This window comes from Chinchilla lanigera, unplaced genomic scaffold (assembly GCF_000276665.1).
Source record: "Chinchilla lanigera isolate Chin_1 unplaced genomic scaffold, ChiLan1.0 scaffold00008, whole genome shotgun sequence".
Lineage (NCBI taxonomy): Eukaryota > Metazoa > Chordata > Mammalia > Rodentia > Chinchillidae > Chinchilla > Chinchilla lanigera.
Genome location: NW_004955409.1, coordinates 24,412,643 through 24,433,015, shown reverse-complemented (window position 1 = coordinate 24,433,015; position 20,373 = coordinate 24,412,643). Strand labels below are relative to the sequence as shown.

Genomic DNA, 20,373 nt, shown 5'->3' with positions numbered 1-20,373 from the left:
TGTCTTTTTCTGAGCAGTTTTGGACTTTAGATATTGATTTCAATGAGGATAAAATGATATCAAAATTTGCTCATGAAAACGCAAAGATAAAGCATGTTGCATATGTGTGCATTTCTCTTACCAGTACTTAAAGAGCAACTTTAGTTTCCAGGTATAACTTTTGGAAATGTCATCATCATATTCCACCCAAACTGTGAACTCAGGTAGCTTTCTCTGTATAATTAGCAAAACTTCAAAGTCTCTGACAAAGGAAAGGTCAAGAGTTTTGCTCATAATACTTTCAGGGTATTCATAGTTATTATTAAATAATGCAGTATTATGGTACTAATTTCATTTTAGTATGTAAAGGAGGCAGTTGAGGATTCAGTATCATAGGATTTAGAGCAGATTTTTTTTGGAAGGCATCTGTAAAATTACCAAAGTGCTGAGCTGCCAGCTGATCATCAAAACTCTTGATTAATACAATGGAGAGTTTCTATTTTCACCTTAAACTGATTTAACACAGAAAGACATTTGATTCCTACTAATTAGAATTGTATGCACATTTTAGCTATATACAGTACATACCTATGTTTTGTTTTTAAAAATTAGTTTAGAATACTTCCACTTATGCATTAATATTACCTTTAGTTGAGTTTTTAGGGCTGAAGCGCTTATGGTGTGTCTCTGAAGGTAGAATATTTATTTATTTTAGCTTTTCTTTTCCACCTGCTTTTAATATTGGACTAGAAATCCTTAATATCCTCTAATTGTGAATGGGCACAGTTTTGTCTTGTTCCTAATGATTGTGTTGAAAGCATAAAACCTCTGTTGAGTATAAACAAATAGCAAAAGCATATTTTATGTGGAGAAACTTGGGCGTTGGGATACATCTGTCCTTTTTCACGGAACGTAGTGAGTTGATGCCTCATTGTATTCAAACAGTTTACAAATAATTATATGGCCCTTGAAAACCTATACACATAGTCATACTTTTTCAAAAACTATTGAATATATAGTGCTCTAAAGTATTCATTTTGGGCTTGCATACTTTAACTCAGCAAGTTTCATGTTAGTTACAAATTGAGATGTCAAAAACGTAGTCTGTAAATACTTGAACTTAAACAAGTTCAGAATTTTAAAATTTGCACAGAGTTGAACTTAAAGGCATGATTTAATCCGAAATTCTCTTGAAACATTCACTGGTACATTGTGTTTGAAATGAATATAATATTTCAGAATCCTGAACGTAATTGTGTAGTGCATTATTTTAAAACAGGCTGTCCTTGGGAACATACTGTTCTCAGGAAGATAGAAATAAAATTGCACTGAATTTTCTTCTGAGGCTTTTACTAAATAATTTATAATTTTATAGAGAATGAAATCTTAGGGAAATGCAAATAGTCTGAAATTCATAATACTATTACAAAAACCATTCTTTGACTTGGTCTACTTTAAACCTGTAGTATTTGAATACAAAACTAATTATATGTCACTAAAATGTCTTATAAAATAGTAGGAAAAGATAATTTTAAATTCTGAATGTTCTTATCACAGGAAATGATAAATGTTTGAGCTGATGGATGTGCGAAATACTGGTTTAATCATCACACAATGTGTAAATGTACTGAAGCATCACACTGTACCCCTTAAATATGTATAATTATTGTGTCAACTAAATAAAAAATAAAACTTTGGAAATAAAGCAATTTAAGGCTACATCAATTTTAATAACATTTTAGAAAAATTAAATTTACAGAAAAATTTAAAAATGTATCAGCTTCCCATTACCTAGAGACATTTAGATGTACAAGGTGATAACATAATTAAGGCCCTTTTAGATGATTATTGAAACCATATTTATAGCTGCCACTTAATTTTATCAGATATGTTTTAGTAGGTCATTACATTATGTATAAGGAAGGGAAGAATAGTTGTCAGAAAAATGATTTTACCAATAGAGAGAAAATTTCTTTTCAGATTTGAAGCTTTTTCTTGCTTCTCATATTGAAATTCTAGGTGAAGCATTACTCTGTGGCTAAATCTCCATCATGAAACCAAGATAAAGTAATTTTATCAGAAAGGGTGGCCTAGGTATAGCTGATGAGTGGAAGACAGATGGAGCAGAGGATCTGGCAATGTTATTTGCATTTTCTTCAAGAGAGAAAATGTTGAGCAGACCATTCCCAGAATTTGAAAAATAGCTTAAAATTTCTAACTGCTAGGCAGTTGTCATACCAGATTTTTTTTTTTATTTTTGAGGCTACAAGTGTTTGGATACTAAAGCATTTCCATTTTCTTGAAGGCAGAGGAATAAATAGAACGACCATAAATCAAGTAATGAAAGGCTAGGTTAGAACTTTTGTTTACTTTTTCCAGCAGCTTTATTAATTTTGCTTACTTCATGTGTAGTGTGTATTCTGTGGTAAAGGGTGCCTAGCCTTTTGTTCTTAAAGCAAGAGTATCACATCTTTTGGTCTCACAAACCTGGAGTAACTTAAGTTACTTGGATGTGTCCCATTTGGGGGGGTACAATATGACTAATGCAGATCCCTGCCCTCAAACAGTTTCTAGTTTAGCCTTCTGCCAGTACAGTATTTTTTAAATCACATTCATTAAAGTTATCTTTTTAAAACTGGCAAATGTAGTTTTCTAACATTTTGTAACAAGTAGAATGAAAGATCATATTTTTGTTTATCTTGTGATAACCTTTGCTAGAAGTATGTTGCATCTTTAGTATTTTTCAGACTTTCATATCTGGGATGAAAGCTCTCTTTTTTGAAAAACACTCATGAAAGAAAACAAGTTAGTTTTTCCAAGATAAACAGTTTGGTTGTTTTTTTTTTTTTTTTTTTTTTTTCTGTTAGCAAACCTCATTCTTAAAATTAGGCAGAAGGTACTTTGTTGTATAGGAAGGACCCTTGCACAGTTCCTTCAGAGGAAATAATTCCATGGTCTTCATGGAAGATCTATATGATAAAAGGGGTTGATGAATTGAGGTCTTATTTATGAAATATTTGGGTAACGTCATTTTCAAAAATGAGATTTCCATTACATGCCCATTGCTGGGGTCTCATTTTGAAAATTTGTTTACTCTTCCCTGGGGATCCCATATGTTGGTTGATTTATAAATCATATTTACAATCCAATTAAATAGAGCAATTTAACATGTTTGCTCCCACTATATTTATGGTACACATTTGGTAGTTTCTACTCAGCCTAACTAGCTTTTCAGATTAATTACATGCCCTTCACTGAAAACATTAAACAGATTTGGGGAGTTTAAGTCATGCACTCCTTTAATGGAAAGAATAAACAGACATCAATGCTACCTGTCGTTTCCTTTGCGGTAGAAAAATGTACTCTTTCAGTGATTGCTTCTTAAATAACAATTACTTTACCAGGTAGAGATTTACATATTTTACTAATGTCAAGTTTCAAAATTAATATTGAGAAAATTGATGTGATTATTGAGTCACTAGAACGCATGGTGACAATGGCAGGAGGCAGGTACATTTTGAAGCATGTTTGTTCCTTGTTTTTTTTACTCCTTTTTCCTGATTTCTAAATCTGAACTTCAAAACTAAAATGAAAAATTAAGACAATGTCTTCCCTCACAGTCTAGGTTATTTTTTAATCTGAAGGAAAGCTAAGAGCTATTTTTTCCTCCCTCCCACCCTTCCTCCTTGTCTCTTTCTCTTTCTTTCTGCAAATATTTTAGCCTCCCTTTGCCTTTTTCTACAAGATGAAGTCACTTCTCTGAGCTGCCCTGTGTATACTTTCTGTAGTACAAAGGGGATTTTGTCTCTAAAGTGACACTAAGTATGAATTGTGGATTTTAAGGAACATTGAAATATTTTATACTACCACAAATAATAGCGTAAGGCAAGTGTGATACCGGAGATACTGGACATCTACAGAAAAAGTAGTTTTTATTCTTGTTAACACTTGATAAATTAATATAGTCATGGAGTAAGTGAAGCACCTGAAGGAAGACCTAGATTCAATGTTTTACCTTCCTAGTTCCAAAACACTGAGATGACAGTCCAATCCAGTATGGTTTCTGAGGGTCATATTCCAGGGCCAATGTCCCTGAGCAAAAAGAAGTGGGCCTACATTAGTGGATTACAGACACTGTAAAAGAATAGCCAAAGAGCCCTAGAAAAGGCTTAACAAGGAGCAATTATTCGAAGGCCAGCGTATAAGGAAGGAGAAGATGACAAAGCAAAATTTCATGGAATTATAATTTAGGATGATAGTTCAAAGATACAAAGGAAAAGGAATGGGTAGGAAAAATTTAGTGGTCATGGAAAATAGAATTCAACACTAGATATTTTTTTGCTAGCTAGTTTGTCATGTATATTAAATTGTTTAACCTCATGTATTTATAAAATGTTGAGTAAAGGATGAACCTAGTGCCTTGTGCATGCTAAGCATGCATTCGATCACTGAGCTGTACCTCCAGCCCTCAGCATGCTTGTTTTGTTTTTCCAAGTGCATATTGGCATCAAAAGTATTGATTACTAATTAATGTCAGGAGAAGACCAAATACAAATGTAAACACATTTCTAGCACTGTATTGAAATGATTCCACTGCAAACTAATTTCTCACAGATGATTGGAAAATCCTGAATAAAAAGAATCACAATTATAATTTCTATGCAATGCTGGATTTTTCCCCCTGTAATTTGATAGCTGCTTGATATTTACCTCCTCACAGCCTGAAAGTGTATTTCCTTTGAGATATAGGTAGCCAATCTAAAAAAGGGGAAAAAGTGACTTTTTAAAGAAGAAACGAATAAGGATCTAATAGTAAAAACTGAGGACTGGAAGAGGAAAGATTTTTTCTAGATGTTTTATTATCAAAAGATGCTTTAATTTGAGATTAAATTGTGTCTGTCTTCTGTTAAAGCAAAGCAGCATGATACCCTACAGAAGACCCTGCATCAGACAAGGGTTATGTGTTCTTTTAATATATAGCCAGTTGGCCTGGAGTAAATGAATAAACCCCTTTGTATATATCCTTGTATCTAAAAAAGAAGATAAGAGATCATTTTAATTTACGACAATGATATGCAATAGCAGCTTGTTTGCTTATGATGGTGTACATTGTTAAAAGATATAATATCACTTGGGGGCTCATGAAATACATTTTAATTTGAACTGAACATTGTTATAATATATAGTATATAATCTATATCCTTATTTTGTAATTGTGGTATGCCCAACAGTTTATAATGAAGTCAAAGTCATTAGTCCTTATAACTGTGTAATGTTTGGTCCTTGTGAAATAGGAGATACTGAAGAAATTTTGCTTTCTTTCTTCATTCTCATTATTCAAAAAATTAACACTGGGAAACAGAAGAATACATAGTTATATTTATACAGGCCAGACACAAGGTTAACTCCTAATTTTTTTTTCTTGTCAGAAATCCATGAGCAATACTAAGTCACACCCATGTACATATTTTACTCCATGCATATATATCTGCTTTACATTGAGAAAAGTTTTTGAGACCCCACCATTGTATTCTCATAGGTATGGGAGTGAAAATAATAACCAAATGCGAGGTCCTAGGTTTCATCCCCAGCGCGCGTGCACACACACACACACACACTCACACACACAAAGAAAAAAACCAAATCTTTATAAATCTTTATGTTTTAATTTATTTGGACAAAGTATCAAATTTATGTCTGATTTACTTAACTCTACGGATTAAGTCAGGTTTATAATACAATTCTAGTATTTATATTATATTTTCTCTAGGAAATAAGTTGATGTGTTAGTCCATTCATGTCACTACCAGGAAACAAGACTTACTCGGTATCTCTAAGTAGTATGGAAATTGAGGAGGAAAAAATTAAGCCACTTGAAGAAGGGTGTGGAGTGTTCATGCCAGAAGCAGGATTAGAAATCAGGGTGTTTTTGGTGTTGTTAATAGTAACGATAACAACAGTAATTTACTGGATGCCAAGAGAGCAATGGTTTCTAGGCAGGTTTGCCTGCCAGAGCTGTTGCATTTTATTTGCAAACAAAGATTTTACATCTAAATTCATTTCAAGAGATTTATCCATGTGGTTTAAAAAACTCATAACCTACAGTTCAGAAACCTTGCACAAAATTTCCAATTTCAAAACTGTACATGTGCCGTTCTTTTGTATTTGGATAGACGATTTCCTCTCTGATAAAAATAGCCGTGGAAAAATACTCTCCATCTTCGTCTTAAAAAAAATGCTTACAAGACAAAGCCCCTGATTACCTGTCCTTTGTCTAACAGGCATTTCCAACATGACATTTTAAAGTATGGCTCGTGCTTTATTTAACAAAGTTTGCTCATTTTGAATCTCTAGCGTGACAGCCCATACCCTGTGCCCTTCTTTACTGGAAGTGAAAGCTACACCAGCCAGGCCTGCCACAACCCCCCCACCCAACAAAGAACCAGACAAAACCCAAGCACTGGGAGCTGACAAAGGCAATCTGGATAACTGAAAAGATTCTAAGAGTATTTAATCACCATTAATTATTTTTATTTTCTAAAATTTTTCAGCTTGGGGCTTTTATACATATACATATTGCATCCTGATCCCTCTGCACCTCTCTCCCCTCTCGCAATCACTGTTAATTCTTTCCTCACCCTCTCTTTCCTTCCTGCACTTCCAAATGGCAAAAACAAATACTGTTGAACTTCCTGGTTGTAGCTTCCTTAAAACTTCTGTGGAAAGAATATGTTGCCTTTCTGCATGTGTGTATGTGTGTGTGTGTGTGTGTGTGTGTGTGTGTGTGTGTAAGTAGAAAAACTGTGAATGCTTTTAGAAGATAATTAAGGTCAAATAAAAAAGAATCAGAAAGTAGAGTCAGAATATTACTCGCTTACTCAGAATTTACTTTCTGCTTCTTCCTGGGAACCTGCGAAAATGTTGACTACAGTAATGTGATGATTTTCACCTCTTTTCCTCTCAGGCACCAAATGGTCTCCCAGCTGTGAGCAGTTTTGTGTCCGCATCCAGCATGGCTCCTTACCCTGCCCCAGCCCAAGTGTCGCCTTACATGACCTACAGCGCTGCTCCTTCTGGTTATGTAGCTGGACATGGGTGGCAACACGCCGGCGGCACCCCACTGTCCCCCCACAACTGTGACATTCCTGCGTCGCTGGCGTTCAAGGGAATGCAGGCAGCAAGAGAAGGTAGTCATTCTGTCACTGCTTCTGCACTCTGATGGGAAATTCCATCTCCAGCAGCTACACTCGGGGATCCCCCTCTCAGCACAGCCTCCCCCTGCTCCCGGGTTTCACATCCCATCCCTGCTGCCCCCCAACCCCCCTGCCTCGAGAGCTGGCTTGATGGATTCACATCCTTTGTGCTGATGACACTTAAGTATTTCTTGCCATAACTTCTTTCTTGCAGAAAACCTGACATGACTTTAGGATTTAAAAACAAAAACAACGTTACGGATTGAATGAAACGTTTGTGTTGCCCACACACTGTTTTAAGGTAGTGAAGAAACCTATACCCCTCAAAGGGCTTAAGAAACTTTTAAAACTAGTCTTTGGTAAAACCACACATGTATATTTATTCTAAAGCAACCTGAACTTTTGAAACGTGCAATGGTTGAGATTTTGCAAAATCAATAAAGGAAAACACATGTAGAAAAAAGTTATGTTACACCCTCTAATCAAACAAGGTGACCACGGAAGCCTTAATTCATCATTAGGAAACCAATCAATAATTGACTTATTTGAGTGATTCTTTATCTATTTTTAAGCGATGACCTATTTTGTTTAAAAATATGTGTAGAATTCAAAGCAATGTGTCTATTTAGCTCCTCCCGGTGTTTTGACTTGGCTCCAGATGCAATAATGTTTATATTTTCTATTAGTTTGTAAATATGGACTCTAGATGGTGCATTTGTGTCTTCATTCCATGGGGTATCCCCCACCTTTCCTTCAACTTTTCTCCCTGCCCCCAGGTGACTTTCTGGCAACATCTTTGTCTCTGTTTGGTGGTGGGCTACTTGGGCTCCGGGACCTGGACTTGCCCCCAAATTTTGTGTGTACAGTGAAGGCTTCAGCATCTCATGAAGGAAACTTTCTTCCTGCAGCAGAGGACTCAAATAACAGATAAAGCAAGCCAGTCACGTATTTTATTCCCTAATCAAACAACACACATGCCAAGCATATAAAGACAAGAGGGTGGAAAATATCTGAACAAGAAGGCTCTAAAGGAAGTCACTTAGAGACAAGTTTAATGTGAAATGTTTTGCAAAGACACTTAAAATGAACTTTCTGTTAAGAAAACCACTGTGAAACTAAATTGTACTGTTATTGTTGGCTTACCTGTGTGTTCGGCAGTCTCAGCCCAAAATTATGTTGTAACTTAAACAAAATGGAAAATTCTGCTCTAATGAATGTAACAATGGCTTGCTGTGAAGTTTACATTGTTGTACAGAAGCATGTTTCACCTATAGGTAAACTGGTGGTGGTATTAGAAATACAAATAATATTTAATTTTAACAAATTCCCTTTATTCATTTCTAGACAGGACACAGATTGACAAATCTCTTAGACCAACTTATTTTTCACTTTAATGTTAATAATAGAGCTGTGGAATATATGTGTGTACGAGCATGTGATTATGTGTTGTATGTTAAAACATTTGACTTTCTCGGACAAAATTCTAGTTTTTATCCTTTCTTTTTAGGAAGTTCTCCCTGCTTGACAATATAGGCTTAAAACAGTTTTAGAACATTGGTACAATTCATCTATTGGAAAATTAATATATTGTAGGGTTTTTTTTTTTTTTGGTATTCTGTGCAATAACTAAAGGGGCACCTCACTCAAGGTGGGTGTGAAAGACGCATTTGTTGGGCGATTTTGACTTCATATCTGTGCCGTGCACAACTACATGGCAATCCAGTTCTGCCACATAGGTTTCATGGCTTCATTTAAAACTCAGACAGCTAGGTCAGCTAGTTTTTCAAATTGCCAGGACATAAACAGTAAGCAGATTTCTGACACATACATCATGTTGGAAAAACTGCTTTTTGCAAAAGCAGATATTTAATAGAGAGGTTTGAACTGCACTTATTTCTAAAGCAATTGAGCTTCAGTGCTACAAATAGAGGATTATAACTCCAGGAGAAGAACAAGCAGAAGGAGCAGTTGAACTCTCAGGGCCACAGTCTTCCTTTCATCTTATAAAACTCCTATTAACATCTGGAGGCCCTAGTCTGGTGCAAAAATAGACTATAAACTGAATGGAACAAAGATCCAATCCAATATTTTGGTGGAGACTTTAAAACCATACTATACAGTGACTCGCCTGGCATCCAGAAAAACTAACCTAAGGTACAGAATTATTCTTTATCAAGTATTTTCAAGTGGCTCTGAGGGGGGTCTTTAAAAAATATTAGCTGTTTATATGGAAACACAATTTAAATGTTATTTTCTTTTTCTAAATTAAGAAATTTTTGTTATCATTATTTATAAATTTTTCTGGTTCTCATATTTTTAAAAAACTTCTAATATTAATGATATCAAATTTTTTTCCTTTCATTTCTCTTCCCAGGCCTTATTTTAACAATTAATTAACACAAAGTATTTTTTAAAGGACAACAGAGAGCCCAAATACAGTTTGCTATTCAAAGCAAATTATGACTTGAAGCCAATTTTAAAAATATGAGAAGGAAGATGGAATGGGATATGGAGTTGGGACTGTTTGATTTTTAAACATTATTGTTATTGGTTAGTGTTGACACATTCCCTCTGTTTCTTAGAGGGTGATGTGTTGTTTCTGAATTGGCAAATGCATGCTTCAGAAAGCTTTTTCTATCTGCTCCACAAGGAGAGGTGAAAGGTGGAGTTTCACGGCCCCTGTGCACGCAATGCTCTCATAGGACACGGAGTATCATCTGCAAGGACAGAAGGCGGTTGTGCAACACAGACACATTCTTATTTCTATTGATTTTCTGCTTTTAGTGATCCACTTATTAAATACGGGGCTGAAATATAAATTAAAAAAACACGCCGGAAAGGATGTACAGCAGAAGGCTGTGTATGTATATACAGTATGTTAAAAAGCCTTTTATTTTTATACTTCAAATGCTCTAAATTAATAAAAACTAATAATTACTATGTAATCTTTACTTTTTATTTTCAAAATACCTTAGTCAAATAGCCTCACAGTAAAAATATCCCAGAATAATGGTCAAGAACATGTGTTCTCTAGAGCATGCAGATATTTTTGTAGACTTTAGCTACTGAGGTAGCATCATTGGAGGAGGTAGACACACAATTGACTTTGGGTTATATCAAGACTAAACAGCTCACTTTTAGAGTGCATGTTAGTACAGGAATCCTTGGAAATGCTAAGAATGTTCTTCTATTTTGAAACATTTTTATCATACACATTTTAATACTATAGACAGTATATTTCACACCTGAACTGTCACTTAAAACCAGTAATGGGAATAGAATTGTACATTCTTCTTAAGAACTACATGAGTAAAGTATTTATATAAAGGTGTTTGGATACAAATACAGGGAGCACAAATGAGCTCAAGGAACACTTTGAATTTTTGAGTTAAAGTGAAAATATCTCAGCAATAAAACCTGTCTTCAAAGTGAACTATGTAAAGGAAAATGTTTAATATAATCTCTTGCAGTCTACCTGTAATCAAAGACTTCAGATAGCATGATTTAAAAGTACCTTTTTAACCATGTGAAATACGAAGTAGACTTAAGAAAATAGAGCTGAGATATATATTATTACTAAAAAACCCAACAGATTTACATTTTAGCATAGCACTCATAAAATTAAGCATTCTTAAAAGGCCATTTTAGTGCACTTTAAAGACATTTTTCTGCTCTTAAAATATTATGAGAAAAAACAATTCCTTATAAAATGTTTAAATTTTAGTACATTTTTTTTTGTCCAGTCTTTGTGCAAATAATCTTTTCTTTTTTCTTTTTTTTTTTTTTTGTACAGGGAATAGAACTCAAGACCTTGCGCTTGCCAGGCAGGTGCTGTGCCACTGAGCTATATCCCCAGCCCTTGCAAATAATTCTTAAGGAATTAACCACAGGATAATGTATTCTCAAGAATTTTAAGCATCTGTAGGTCTTTTATTTAAAAAATTATCACTACAATGAATTTGTGTTGTGAGGCAGTGTAAAACAGAGCTTACACTGCTTTTTTATTGATTAATTTTTATTGCTTTAGTTCAAGTTGGTACATGTACAAAACACATCTTAATTCCTTTTTCCATCTCTTCTCCCTTCCATCCGTTCCCCCTCTACCCATCTCTTGATCCCTTTCCTTTTTGTAGATGTTTGCAGTTCATAATGTTTACATTCCATGGGTGGAGTTGATACACTATCTTAATATTTTACTTAAATACCTCATTGCTTCCTATTATTTTTCACAAATTTTATATTGCTCTTATGAAATCTGATTTCTACGATATTTTAATATTCAATTTATATATGTTATTGGTTCATAGTTCCTTTATCATCTATCATTTATCATCTCTGTATTTCTCTATCATTTATATATCTCAAACTACCATTTCAGATTGTCTAAAGATAAAATCTGAAGTAGGAAGCTGTTCTTGACCAAGCTCTTTTCCCCTCCCTAACTGTATGCCTAGCTTAGCTAATCAATAGTGTCTCCTCTTCATGGTGTTACAGAGCAAATATCCATTATCTCCAGGGAAAACATTCCTTCAGTGATCACCAGTTCTCCTGCAGCCATGAATAGGTGTATTCATAAACCAGCAGCATCACTGCACCTCCTGGAAAAGAAAAGAGCTTTTTAAAACTCACAAATTCTGTGAAATAGCCTTGTCTTCTCCCATTGTTTCTAAATCCCATGGAGTCTCAGGCAGCTCATCCAGCAGGGGCTGTTCTGGAGCACTGATACATTGCCATGAAACCATTGTGGAAAATTCTCAGGGTAAAATCAAGACCATCTTGAGTCTTAAGTACATTTTTCCCCATAAATTTCTCAACTTTTATCATTTTTCACTGTGTTCTTTTTCAAGCATATTTAATTTTAAAAGTAAATAAATATAGACATATTTAGTCATGTAAGGGAATGTGGCTCTCTGTGAACAGAAGCCTTCAGATTATTCATACATCGGCAAAGAGATTTCTCTTTTTCAGTGCATAATTAGTATTATCTTAGCAGCATTAAGGAAGAAAGTCTCTAAGATGGTGCTTGCTGGATGAGTCTTTTTTCTTAGGCTTCCAACGTGGATTGCAATGTGAAAAATAGCTTCTGAATGTTTTTAAAAGTCCATGTTGCAAAACTCAACAAAAGGAGGTTGGAAGGTAACCATCATTCCATAGATATGCCTCAGATCCTTAGATGTATACAGATTTGAACTTGAAATTCTGGTAGGGGAGTTGAGTGGCATAAAATCACCATTTGTCTTGGAAAAGTTTTGTAAATGGCTGCAAAGCTGTTTGCCCTGTCGTACAAAAGCAGAATCTGACTCAAGAAAACAGGTGCCAAGGCTCTGAATACCTGGACTCTGAGAGAAGTATTTGTATGTGGATCATTTTGTGTTTTCTCTGGTGCAATAAATAACACATGTTCTGTACCTTAGGATATTGTTTAAACTGTGTGAAAAGTATTAGAAAATCAAAATGTGGACAAATATCCAGAGCAGAACTCAGTGAAGACTGGGTTGTCTGAACAGAAGACTGACTTCTGATGGAAAGAAATAGAACTTCATTTGGATCTTATTTTGTATACACTCCATATGATTTTAAAAAAAGATAGATTGCACGTGTTTGTGTAACCATACAGCAGAAATAATTATTTGCCTGCAATTTTTATTTTTAACCCATTAAGATATTCTGTTAAGCCCTCTCAGCCCTCTTAGAACTCACAAACAGAAATATGCACTACACAAGGTGCTAATATGTATATGATGGTTGTATTTGCTCTTTTTTTGTTTTTGTTTTTTGTTGTTTGTCTTTTTTCTGGTACCGGCAATCGAACTCATGACCTCGTGCTTGCCAGGCAGGCTCTGTGCTGCTGAACTAAATCCCCAGCCCCTGTTGTATTTGCTCTTAACTGTCCACAATGTCATACAAAAATATGAAGAATTGGGTTGGTTTTCTGTCTACTGAGATTTGGAGTTTAAACTATAGACTTTTGTGGAAGATTACTGATGTTTAGCCACATAAAGCTGCTAAAGCTGTTATAAAAATGATATTGGCTCCTTCTCCAAAATTACAAATGAAAATTACAGGTTCATCTTACTTTTCCTCTCTCTCTCTCTCTCTCTCTCTCTCTCTCTCTCTCTCTCTCTCTCTCTGTCTCTCTCTCTCGGTCTCTGTCTCTCTGTCTCTCTCTGTCTCTCTGTCTCTCTCTGTCTCTCTGTCTCTCTGTCTCAATTTTGGTTGGCCTTAACTCAAAACTCTTACCTTCTCGCTACCTTCTTCCTTTGAAGTTGCTGGGGTGTGCACATTCAAAATTAAGCAGAGGCCTGGTCTTCAAATGAGGTTATCAGTTATTCCAAATTTTGTTTAGGCTGGACAGTAAGTTCACAGTGCTTTTCTTTGGGTTTATCACCACAGCAACTCAGAACCCCTCATGAAAAAATATTTAAAAGCTCAACCAAACACTTGCAAGCCTCTAACAAAACTTGGGGTCAGATTATTCAAGAGCTCTAGATTAAGGCTTCAGTCAGTTACCATTTTAACTAAACTCTTTCTTGTCACCATCCTTTTTAGGCCCATGCCCTTCTGAGAAAGTTGGTTTCAGGCCAGTCCCATGATTTTCTCCAATATTAGCTCTACTGGCAAGTTTTTACTGTGTGGTGAAAGAAAAACGTCACAAGAAGTAATTGCAAAGATGTACAAAATCCCCAATGTTCTTTATTATTAGTTTAGCTTTTCCATATAAGCCAGTGACTAACAGAAGGTAGATCTGAATCTGAAATGTGCAGCAAAATCTATGCTTAAATATCTGCACATGTGGGGGTAGATGTACTATGAAAGTTTCTTTCTAATACATACTCTACTCACTAGCTTCAATCTACAAACTGTCATTCTTTATCTCAGGTTGACAGAAATGACAGTTCATTAGGTTAAGATCTAAGGTAAATGTACGTATGTGCAAATGCAGCAAGGAGGAGAATGTTCATGTAAAAAGAGAGGAATGGCAGAAGGTTAGTGGAAGCAAAACATTTCCAGAGAGGATCATCAGGGTGTCTAAATAGGGGTGCATGCTCCAGATCTTACAAAAATGTATGGTCTAGAGCATTACTTTTGTACTTATTCACAAGGCTGTTTGTAATCCAAGACTATTTGCCCCAGAGATTGAGTCTGCAGCAGTTATTTTCTTATCTATTTACATAGAGGCAGCTGGTTCTCCCTGTTGGAATGGCAGCCAGGTGTTCTGTTTTATTTTCTTTTGTGGCGTGGTGCCCTCAGGTAAGGCTGAGCCAGGAGCCTCCGCTGTCCAACTGTCAGAGGCCAGGAAAGAGGACTCTGCTGCGGCATCACCAGACCCCAGAGGTGACTGTGAATAGTGACTGTAGCAGCTCCAGGAGGCAAGTTGCCTTCCTTCCTCCTTCTCTTTGTTTGAAACGAATTTCAGGTAGGGTTGAGACTCAACTAGAGGCACAAGGAAAGGTTTTACCAGGAAGGTCCTTCACTCAGGAAATATCCATGACTTCATCCAGAAGCCCCTCCTCATACTTGGGTGCTCAAACTCCAACTGGCTGTGGGTTCTTTCCTTTTCACTTAAGCTGGGTTTTGCTTTCCACCAGCCATGCAAGGTCATAAAAAGTTATTTATAAACAAAGGTAGAACGTTTCTAATGGGTGCCTTCAGTATCCTGACTATTCATAGACAACTTTAGATGCTGAAAGTTTCTGTCTCCCTAAGTGTGGTAAACTTTTATTGCTTTGCTGATAGATACAAATAACGAAAGATGAGACACTGGAAGGCAGAATAAATAGTAAAAGTATCATTACCTGGTCCGAGTCTCATAATCTTGGGAATCAGGCCTTTGTATAAAGCAAAAATCCTGTAATCAGAAGGAAAGAGCAACATTCTTATTCTGAAAATAAAGGAACTAGACCTTGATTTTATTGAGATGCTACCTCAGCACTTGAAAAAAAACTCCTTGAAATTATACCCATTCAAAACTGACAGCATCTGGCTTTGTAGTCTCTGCAGCAAATTAGGTGAGGGGAAAGAGTTAATCAATTCTTTATTACCCAGGCTATGCTGGTCTTGTCCGACCAATCAGTAACATGACTTTCATCAGCGAGATGGTTTTTGCTTTCAAGACAGGTCTTGCTTTCAAGATAGCTGTGTATATGGACAAAACGGCTTTTGTAATTGAATTTAAAAGACCACAAACTCAGTCTTCACATTAGGAAATATGATGCAGTTTAGATCAAAATAATAAAGTATCTCTTGTTTACTTGAGAATAAGATTGGTCAGGAGGAATAAAGAGAAAGTAAGTCTTAAAAAATAAGAAAAAGACATATTCTGAAAAACTTTAGCTTTATGCAATTCTCATATTTAATTCTCCCAGAAGAATATAATTAGGTAGCATTCTGATTAGGTTTATAGCCAGAAAGCTACTATTATCCACCCATATACTAGTAGGACTTACAATACACAATAGCATATTATGTAAACTGACAAGTAAAAAGTTCATCTTAGCATTCTAAGGCAAACATGTGGTATAGTGCATGATCGTGCCTGATAGCACGATCATGCTCATATATGAACATTTTGCCAACATTTCATTATTGTTTCTCCTTGCAAAATTTGTTATATATTCCGGGAGCTCCTTAGACACACCCAACTTAGGAGGGCTTACTGGTTCTCATCAAACTAGAAGTACAATATGGTCTTAACACTGTTTGAGCCTCCTACATTTATTAAAGTAAGAATGTGTTACCCTTCTTCCTGGTAGACTGTTGCCATTGTTTTAAAACAGGTTCTGTACTTGATCTCTCCAGGAACTGGCTGAGGCCCTTGAATCCGACTTTTGGCAACATCAAAAGGGATATTAATGACTGAGGCTATTGTCCCCGAGAGAAGACCAATCCCAAATTTTCTCAAGAACTCTAAGGTTGGATCCTAAAAGAAAAGAATAAAATAACAGAAAAGGAAGTGGAAGCCCCTAAATTGGTTAAACACTCTAAAGCAATATGTATTTAAGCAGAGCTCTGCACTCCTCGGCACCCTCCTGTTATTCCAGTGGAACACATTAGGATTTCCTAGGCTGGAACTTGTTTTCTTGACAATCCCATTGGCTATGTTTTTACACATGGTCTAAATTGCTGAAGTACACATTTCCTCACACAGGATTTATAAACACAGTTCATAAAGAAAGACTGGTATGGCATATGGGGATGATTTGTATAATTGGGCTTCACAATGTACTTAGTATTACTGTATCAAAACAGGAGAAATCCAAGCACACTATTAGCTAATTGGCCAGAATATTTTACAAATGACAGCAACTTCCACCATGAAGCCTACTAAAATGCTCATTTGTGTGTGGACCCCCAAATGTTAAATTAAATCAAGGCTACTCTCGGTCTGCTGCTATTCCCCTCCAGGTTTTTTGCATTTATTTTCACGTGTAGCTGATCCACTGTACTGAGAAGTGCTAGCTTCCTGTTATTAACAAACCAACTTGGGGCGGCTGCAAAACAGCCTGTGACATTCTGTGCATTATAAACAGTAGTAAGTTACTGGACTAATTGGCTGAAGAATTTGCAACTCATTGTTTCTGAATCTTATTCTTCCTTCATGGCAAAAGCAGAGAGAGGGAGAGAGAGAGATAGAGAGAGATTGAGAGAGAGAGACAGAGAGGGAGAGGAATAGAGGGAGAGGGAGAGAGGGAGAGAGGGAGAGGGAGAGAGAGAGTTGCTCTTTCTATTTGAATTTAGGCCCTTCACATTGGTCTGCTTTGATTTTCCACCCCTCCCTGCTCTGCTTTCTGACATCAAAGTATTTAATTAGGTCTTCTGTGGGAGTCACTTTCCTTCAGACTATTTTTGTGCCCAGTGAGCTCACATTATGCTTTGTTAAAATGAATTTTCTGGGAAGTTCTTATGTTTGCAGCCTCAGTTCTTGCCCTAAAGAGAAATCATATCACATATTATGTGCCACTGACTCTGACCCCCACCTCATCCTTCCCCTGCCCTCTCTTTTGGTCAGTGTTTCAGGGGCATTGTCACAGAGAAACAAATTAAAGAGAGGGGTAAGCATACTCTGTTAAATATAAATCAACCAACCAACCAACCAATAAATAAATAAATGAAATTCAGGTCTGAGCACTGCATGTTTCTAGTTTCTATGAAATAGGAAATCTTCTGAAAGCTCTGAAATTTTCAACTGAACCCAGAGCCAGTTACCATCACAAGAACTCCTATGAGGCTAAATATAAAAAGCAAGGGATTCAGTAATAATTCTTGGATCGGGGCCATACAGGTGCTGGGGAGGTTTAAAGGGATTTAAAAACCAACAGGGTGTTTCTACAGGAAAAACAATGCAGTGATTGCAGTATGAGTGAGGTGTGTTTAAATAATTCCCCCTCCCCCATTTTTTTTCTTTTACAAGGAGAGAAAAATGCCTTTATGTGGCCCTTTCCCATTATGGTACAGAAGCACAACCCAAGATTTGGAGAACAGTGAATTCAACACTAGCTCAAGTTGTCTGATCTTGGATGAGTCACTGAATCTTGCAGAACACAGTGAAGGAAGGGAAGTTTTAACACCTACCTTACCTATCACTATCATTTTTCTGAGGGATAAAAGTGCCGATAGAAGTAAATGTGCCATGAGTTTTGTACAAGCCTGGCAGAAAATGTATAGTATTACCATGTAGCCTGTTTTCAAAAGGTGCAAATCATCCTATAAAATGATTCTGTCACGGTATTTCTGTAACACAGTCAAGTTCTTTTTCTTTTTCTATTAAGGACAAGTGCAAGAATGATGTTTTCTTTTTTTTTTTGGTTTTTCTCCGGTACCGGGAACCGAACTCACGACCTTGCGCTTGCCAGGCAGGCGCTTTTGCCGCTGAGCTAAATCCCCAGCCCCAAGAATGATGATTTATATGCACATTGTTTCCCTGAGTTCAAGGGCCCTCATCAAACATTTATCCTCTCCCAGTTCCTGATATATTTGCTAAGGATCGAGATTGAAAATGGAGGATACACCAAGACACCTAGGGCGGTCCCTGTGCCGGAGACACTGTTGATAACCAAAACCTAAGTTCTCCCAGCCAGCAAAGTTTCATGAGCACAAGCAGGTGTCAAAACTGAGTTTTCCAGTTCCTTTCTAGCACAACGGTAAGATCCCACAGTATTTCCCAGATCCAGCTGTGCATTAGAATCACCTGACAGCTTTACAAATAAAGAGGTCTGGGCCCCACCTCAGCCCTATCTCAGATTCCCAGACCAGAATCTCTTGGAAAGGTGTCTGAAAGTGATTTTAAAAGCTGCCTGGCTGAGGACCCATTTCTGGGAACTAGTGATTTTTGTGTTCTACACAGCCAGACAGAGGGCCAGCTGCTACCTCCATGAGCATTGTAGGTAGGAAAAAGTTTTCATGAGATGACCACAGGGTATTCCTTACCATGTGGCTTCTGAGCCCATGGTCAACCTCTTCTCCAACTCCACAGTTTTGTTTTGTTTTGTTTTGTTTTGTTGCCAGCATCTCAAGCTGGGACTAGGTGAGCCAAGGAGAGCCTCCTCAGCCTCTCTGTTTCTCCAGTACATCTCACCAGCATCTGTAAGGGAGTCACTTGATCATCTCTTCCTGACTACCTCACTTCTCTGGCTTTGGTTCAAGTTCCCGTTACCTTCACCAGACCTTGCTTCCTTCCTGCCCTCTGGAGCCTACCATCACAAGGGCACTCACACTCTCTTTTCATAAAACACTTTGCTTCTGACATCTTCCTACCAAAAGATCTTCCACACTGTCCTGCCGCACGGTGAGTAAAGACAAAGCACTCCCCTTTGCCTGTGATTTTTTCTCATGATAAGCTTCCAATCTATCTTTTGGCCTCACATGCTACACTCCTACCTTCAATCCACACTGTAGTCACAGTGATTAATTCGTAATTACTCAATATTCCAAGCACTTTCCCAACTCCTGGCTTTTCTTCAAACTGTTCCCCAAGCTTTGGGGGAAGTGCTGAAGCCAAGGCACCACAGGTGAGGAAAACCAAGTTGAAGAGGTCTGGCATGGCTCAGGAGCACAGCGGAGGCTGGAATGTAGCCTCCACCCAGACCCTCATTAATTCCGCAGTTCCCTTTGGAAGCCCTGGGATAGCAACTCTGCTGCTTTTAGTCTTATCACCCTATCTCCTCGGCTCATAACCCTGTACTTCCAGCCTTCCTGCTTGACCTCTAACCTTCCCCTCCCACAACCACCTCACTCTAGCTTGGCAACACCCCTTTCCCTGCTCAGAGAGGTAGCAATTTTAATAACATCAAATATTTATGGTTTTTGTGACAGATATTGTCAAGTGTAAATGTCTACACATTCTCTAAGTTATTCTTTACAACTTTGAGGCAAGAATTATCATTACTCCTATTTTATAAATGAGTTAACCAATAGATCAAGTGTAAGAAGATAATTTTTGTTGAGACTTTGCCTCAAGGCTTACATATTATTTTTCCTGGTACTTCTAGGTGCCAGTGGGTGGGCTTATGGGGGAGGCATCCTAGAACCTCCTAAAAGTGTAAGCAATGCTTCTGTGTATATGGGATTTTCTGTGGAGGGTGGCTATAGATTTTCTTGGGTTTATAAAACCTTAAAAATGATAAATGTAATCATTACATACTGCAAACATGTACTAATAACAATAAACAAAAAAGCTTAAGAATAATAAGAGCACTTTATCTACTAATAAGTTTACAAGCTATGAAAAAGGCAGTGTAGGTCTTAAAACACTGGGGCTAAAACTAGGGAGCCCTAATTTTCACATAGTTTCTAGGCAATTCACCTTAGGGAAAAAATTCCCACACACATTATTGCTATGGAGTCTCAATATGCACAAACCAATGGTCTGTGGATTCAGTAGTTCCCAAAGTGTGATTCTTGTCCGCCATCATCAGCTCTGTTTCTTATTAGGAATAAAAATTGGGGTTCCACCACAGACCTACTGAATCTGGGGAGGGAGCTCAGTAATATGTTTAAGTAAGGTCTTTAAGTTTTCTGATGTGTGCCAAAATCTGAGAATCATTGCTTAACCATTGCTTATGATTCATCCTCTTTAGATGCCTGGACCAGAAAACTGATGTTCTAAAATACCGTATTTGTTTTTATGGATGTATGTATGTATGTATGTACCATATGTATGTACGTATATGTGTGTGTAAGTGTATATGTATGCTTGGGATCA

The 20,373-nt window shown here is 36.9% G+C and overlaps 2 protein-coding genes across 10 annotated transcripts in view; one reads left to right on the top strand and one right to left on the bottom strand.

Annotated features, from left to right (window-relative positions):
* The window catches only part of Pax9 (paired box 9), a 42,089-nt gene that overhangs the window by 10,672 nt on the left and 11,044 nt on the right, over positions 1-20,373 (top strand). For 2 of the 6 annotated variants that reach the window (XM_005376908.2, XM_013510360.1), the window contains exons 5-6: positions 6,944-7,166; positions 14,424-14,905. In XM_005376908.2, coding sequence (XP_005376965.2) covers positions 6,944-7,166; positions 14,424-14,521 — 321 coding nt within the window. In that variant the 3' untranslated portion in view covers positions 14,522-14,905. Of the gene's footprint in view, positions 1-6,943; positions 8,674-14,423; positions 14,906-20,373 lie in introns of those variants that run through there. The other 4 variants (XM_013510364.1, XM_013510363.1, XM_013510361.1 and 1 more) reach the window with 3 other exon arrangements.
* Slc25a21 (solute carrier family 25 (mitochondrial oxoadipate carrier), member 21) overlaps positions 11,072-20,373 on the bottom strand; it is a 472,151-nt gene continuing 462,849 nt past the window's right edge. For all 4 annotated transcript variants that reach the window (XM_013510365.1, XM_005376906.2, XM_013510366.1 and 1 more), the window contains 3 exons: positions 15,911-16,092; positions 14,969-15,021; positions 11,072-11,770 (listed from right to left, as the gene is read on the bottom strand). In XM_013510365.1, coding sequence (XP_013365819.1) covers positions 11,709-11,770; positions 14,969-15,021; positions 15,911-16,092 — 297 coding nt within the window. In that variant the 3' untranslated portion in view covers positions 11,072-11,708. The remainder of the gene's footprint in view (positions 11,771-14,968; positions 15,022-15,910; positions 16,093-20,373) is intronic.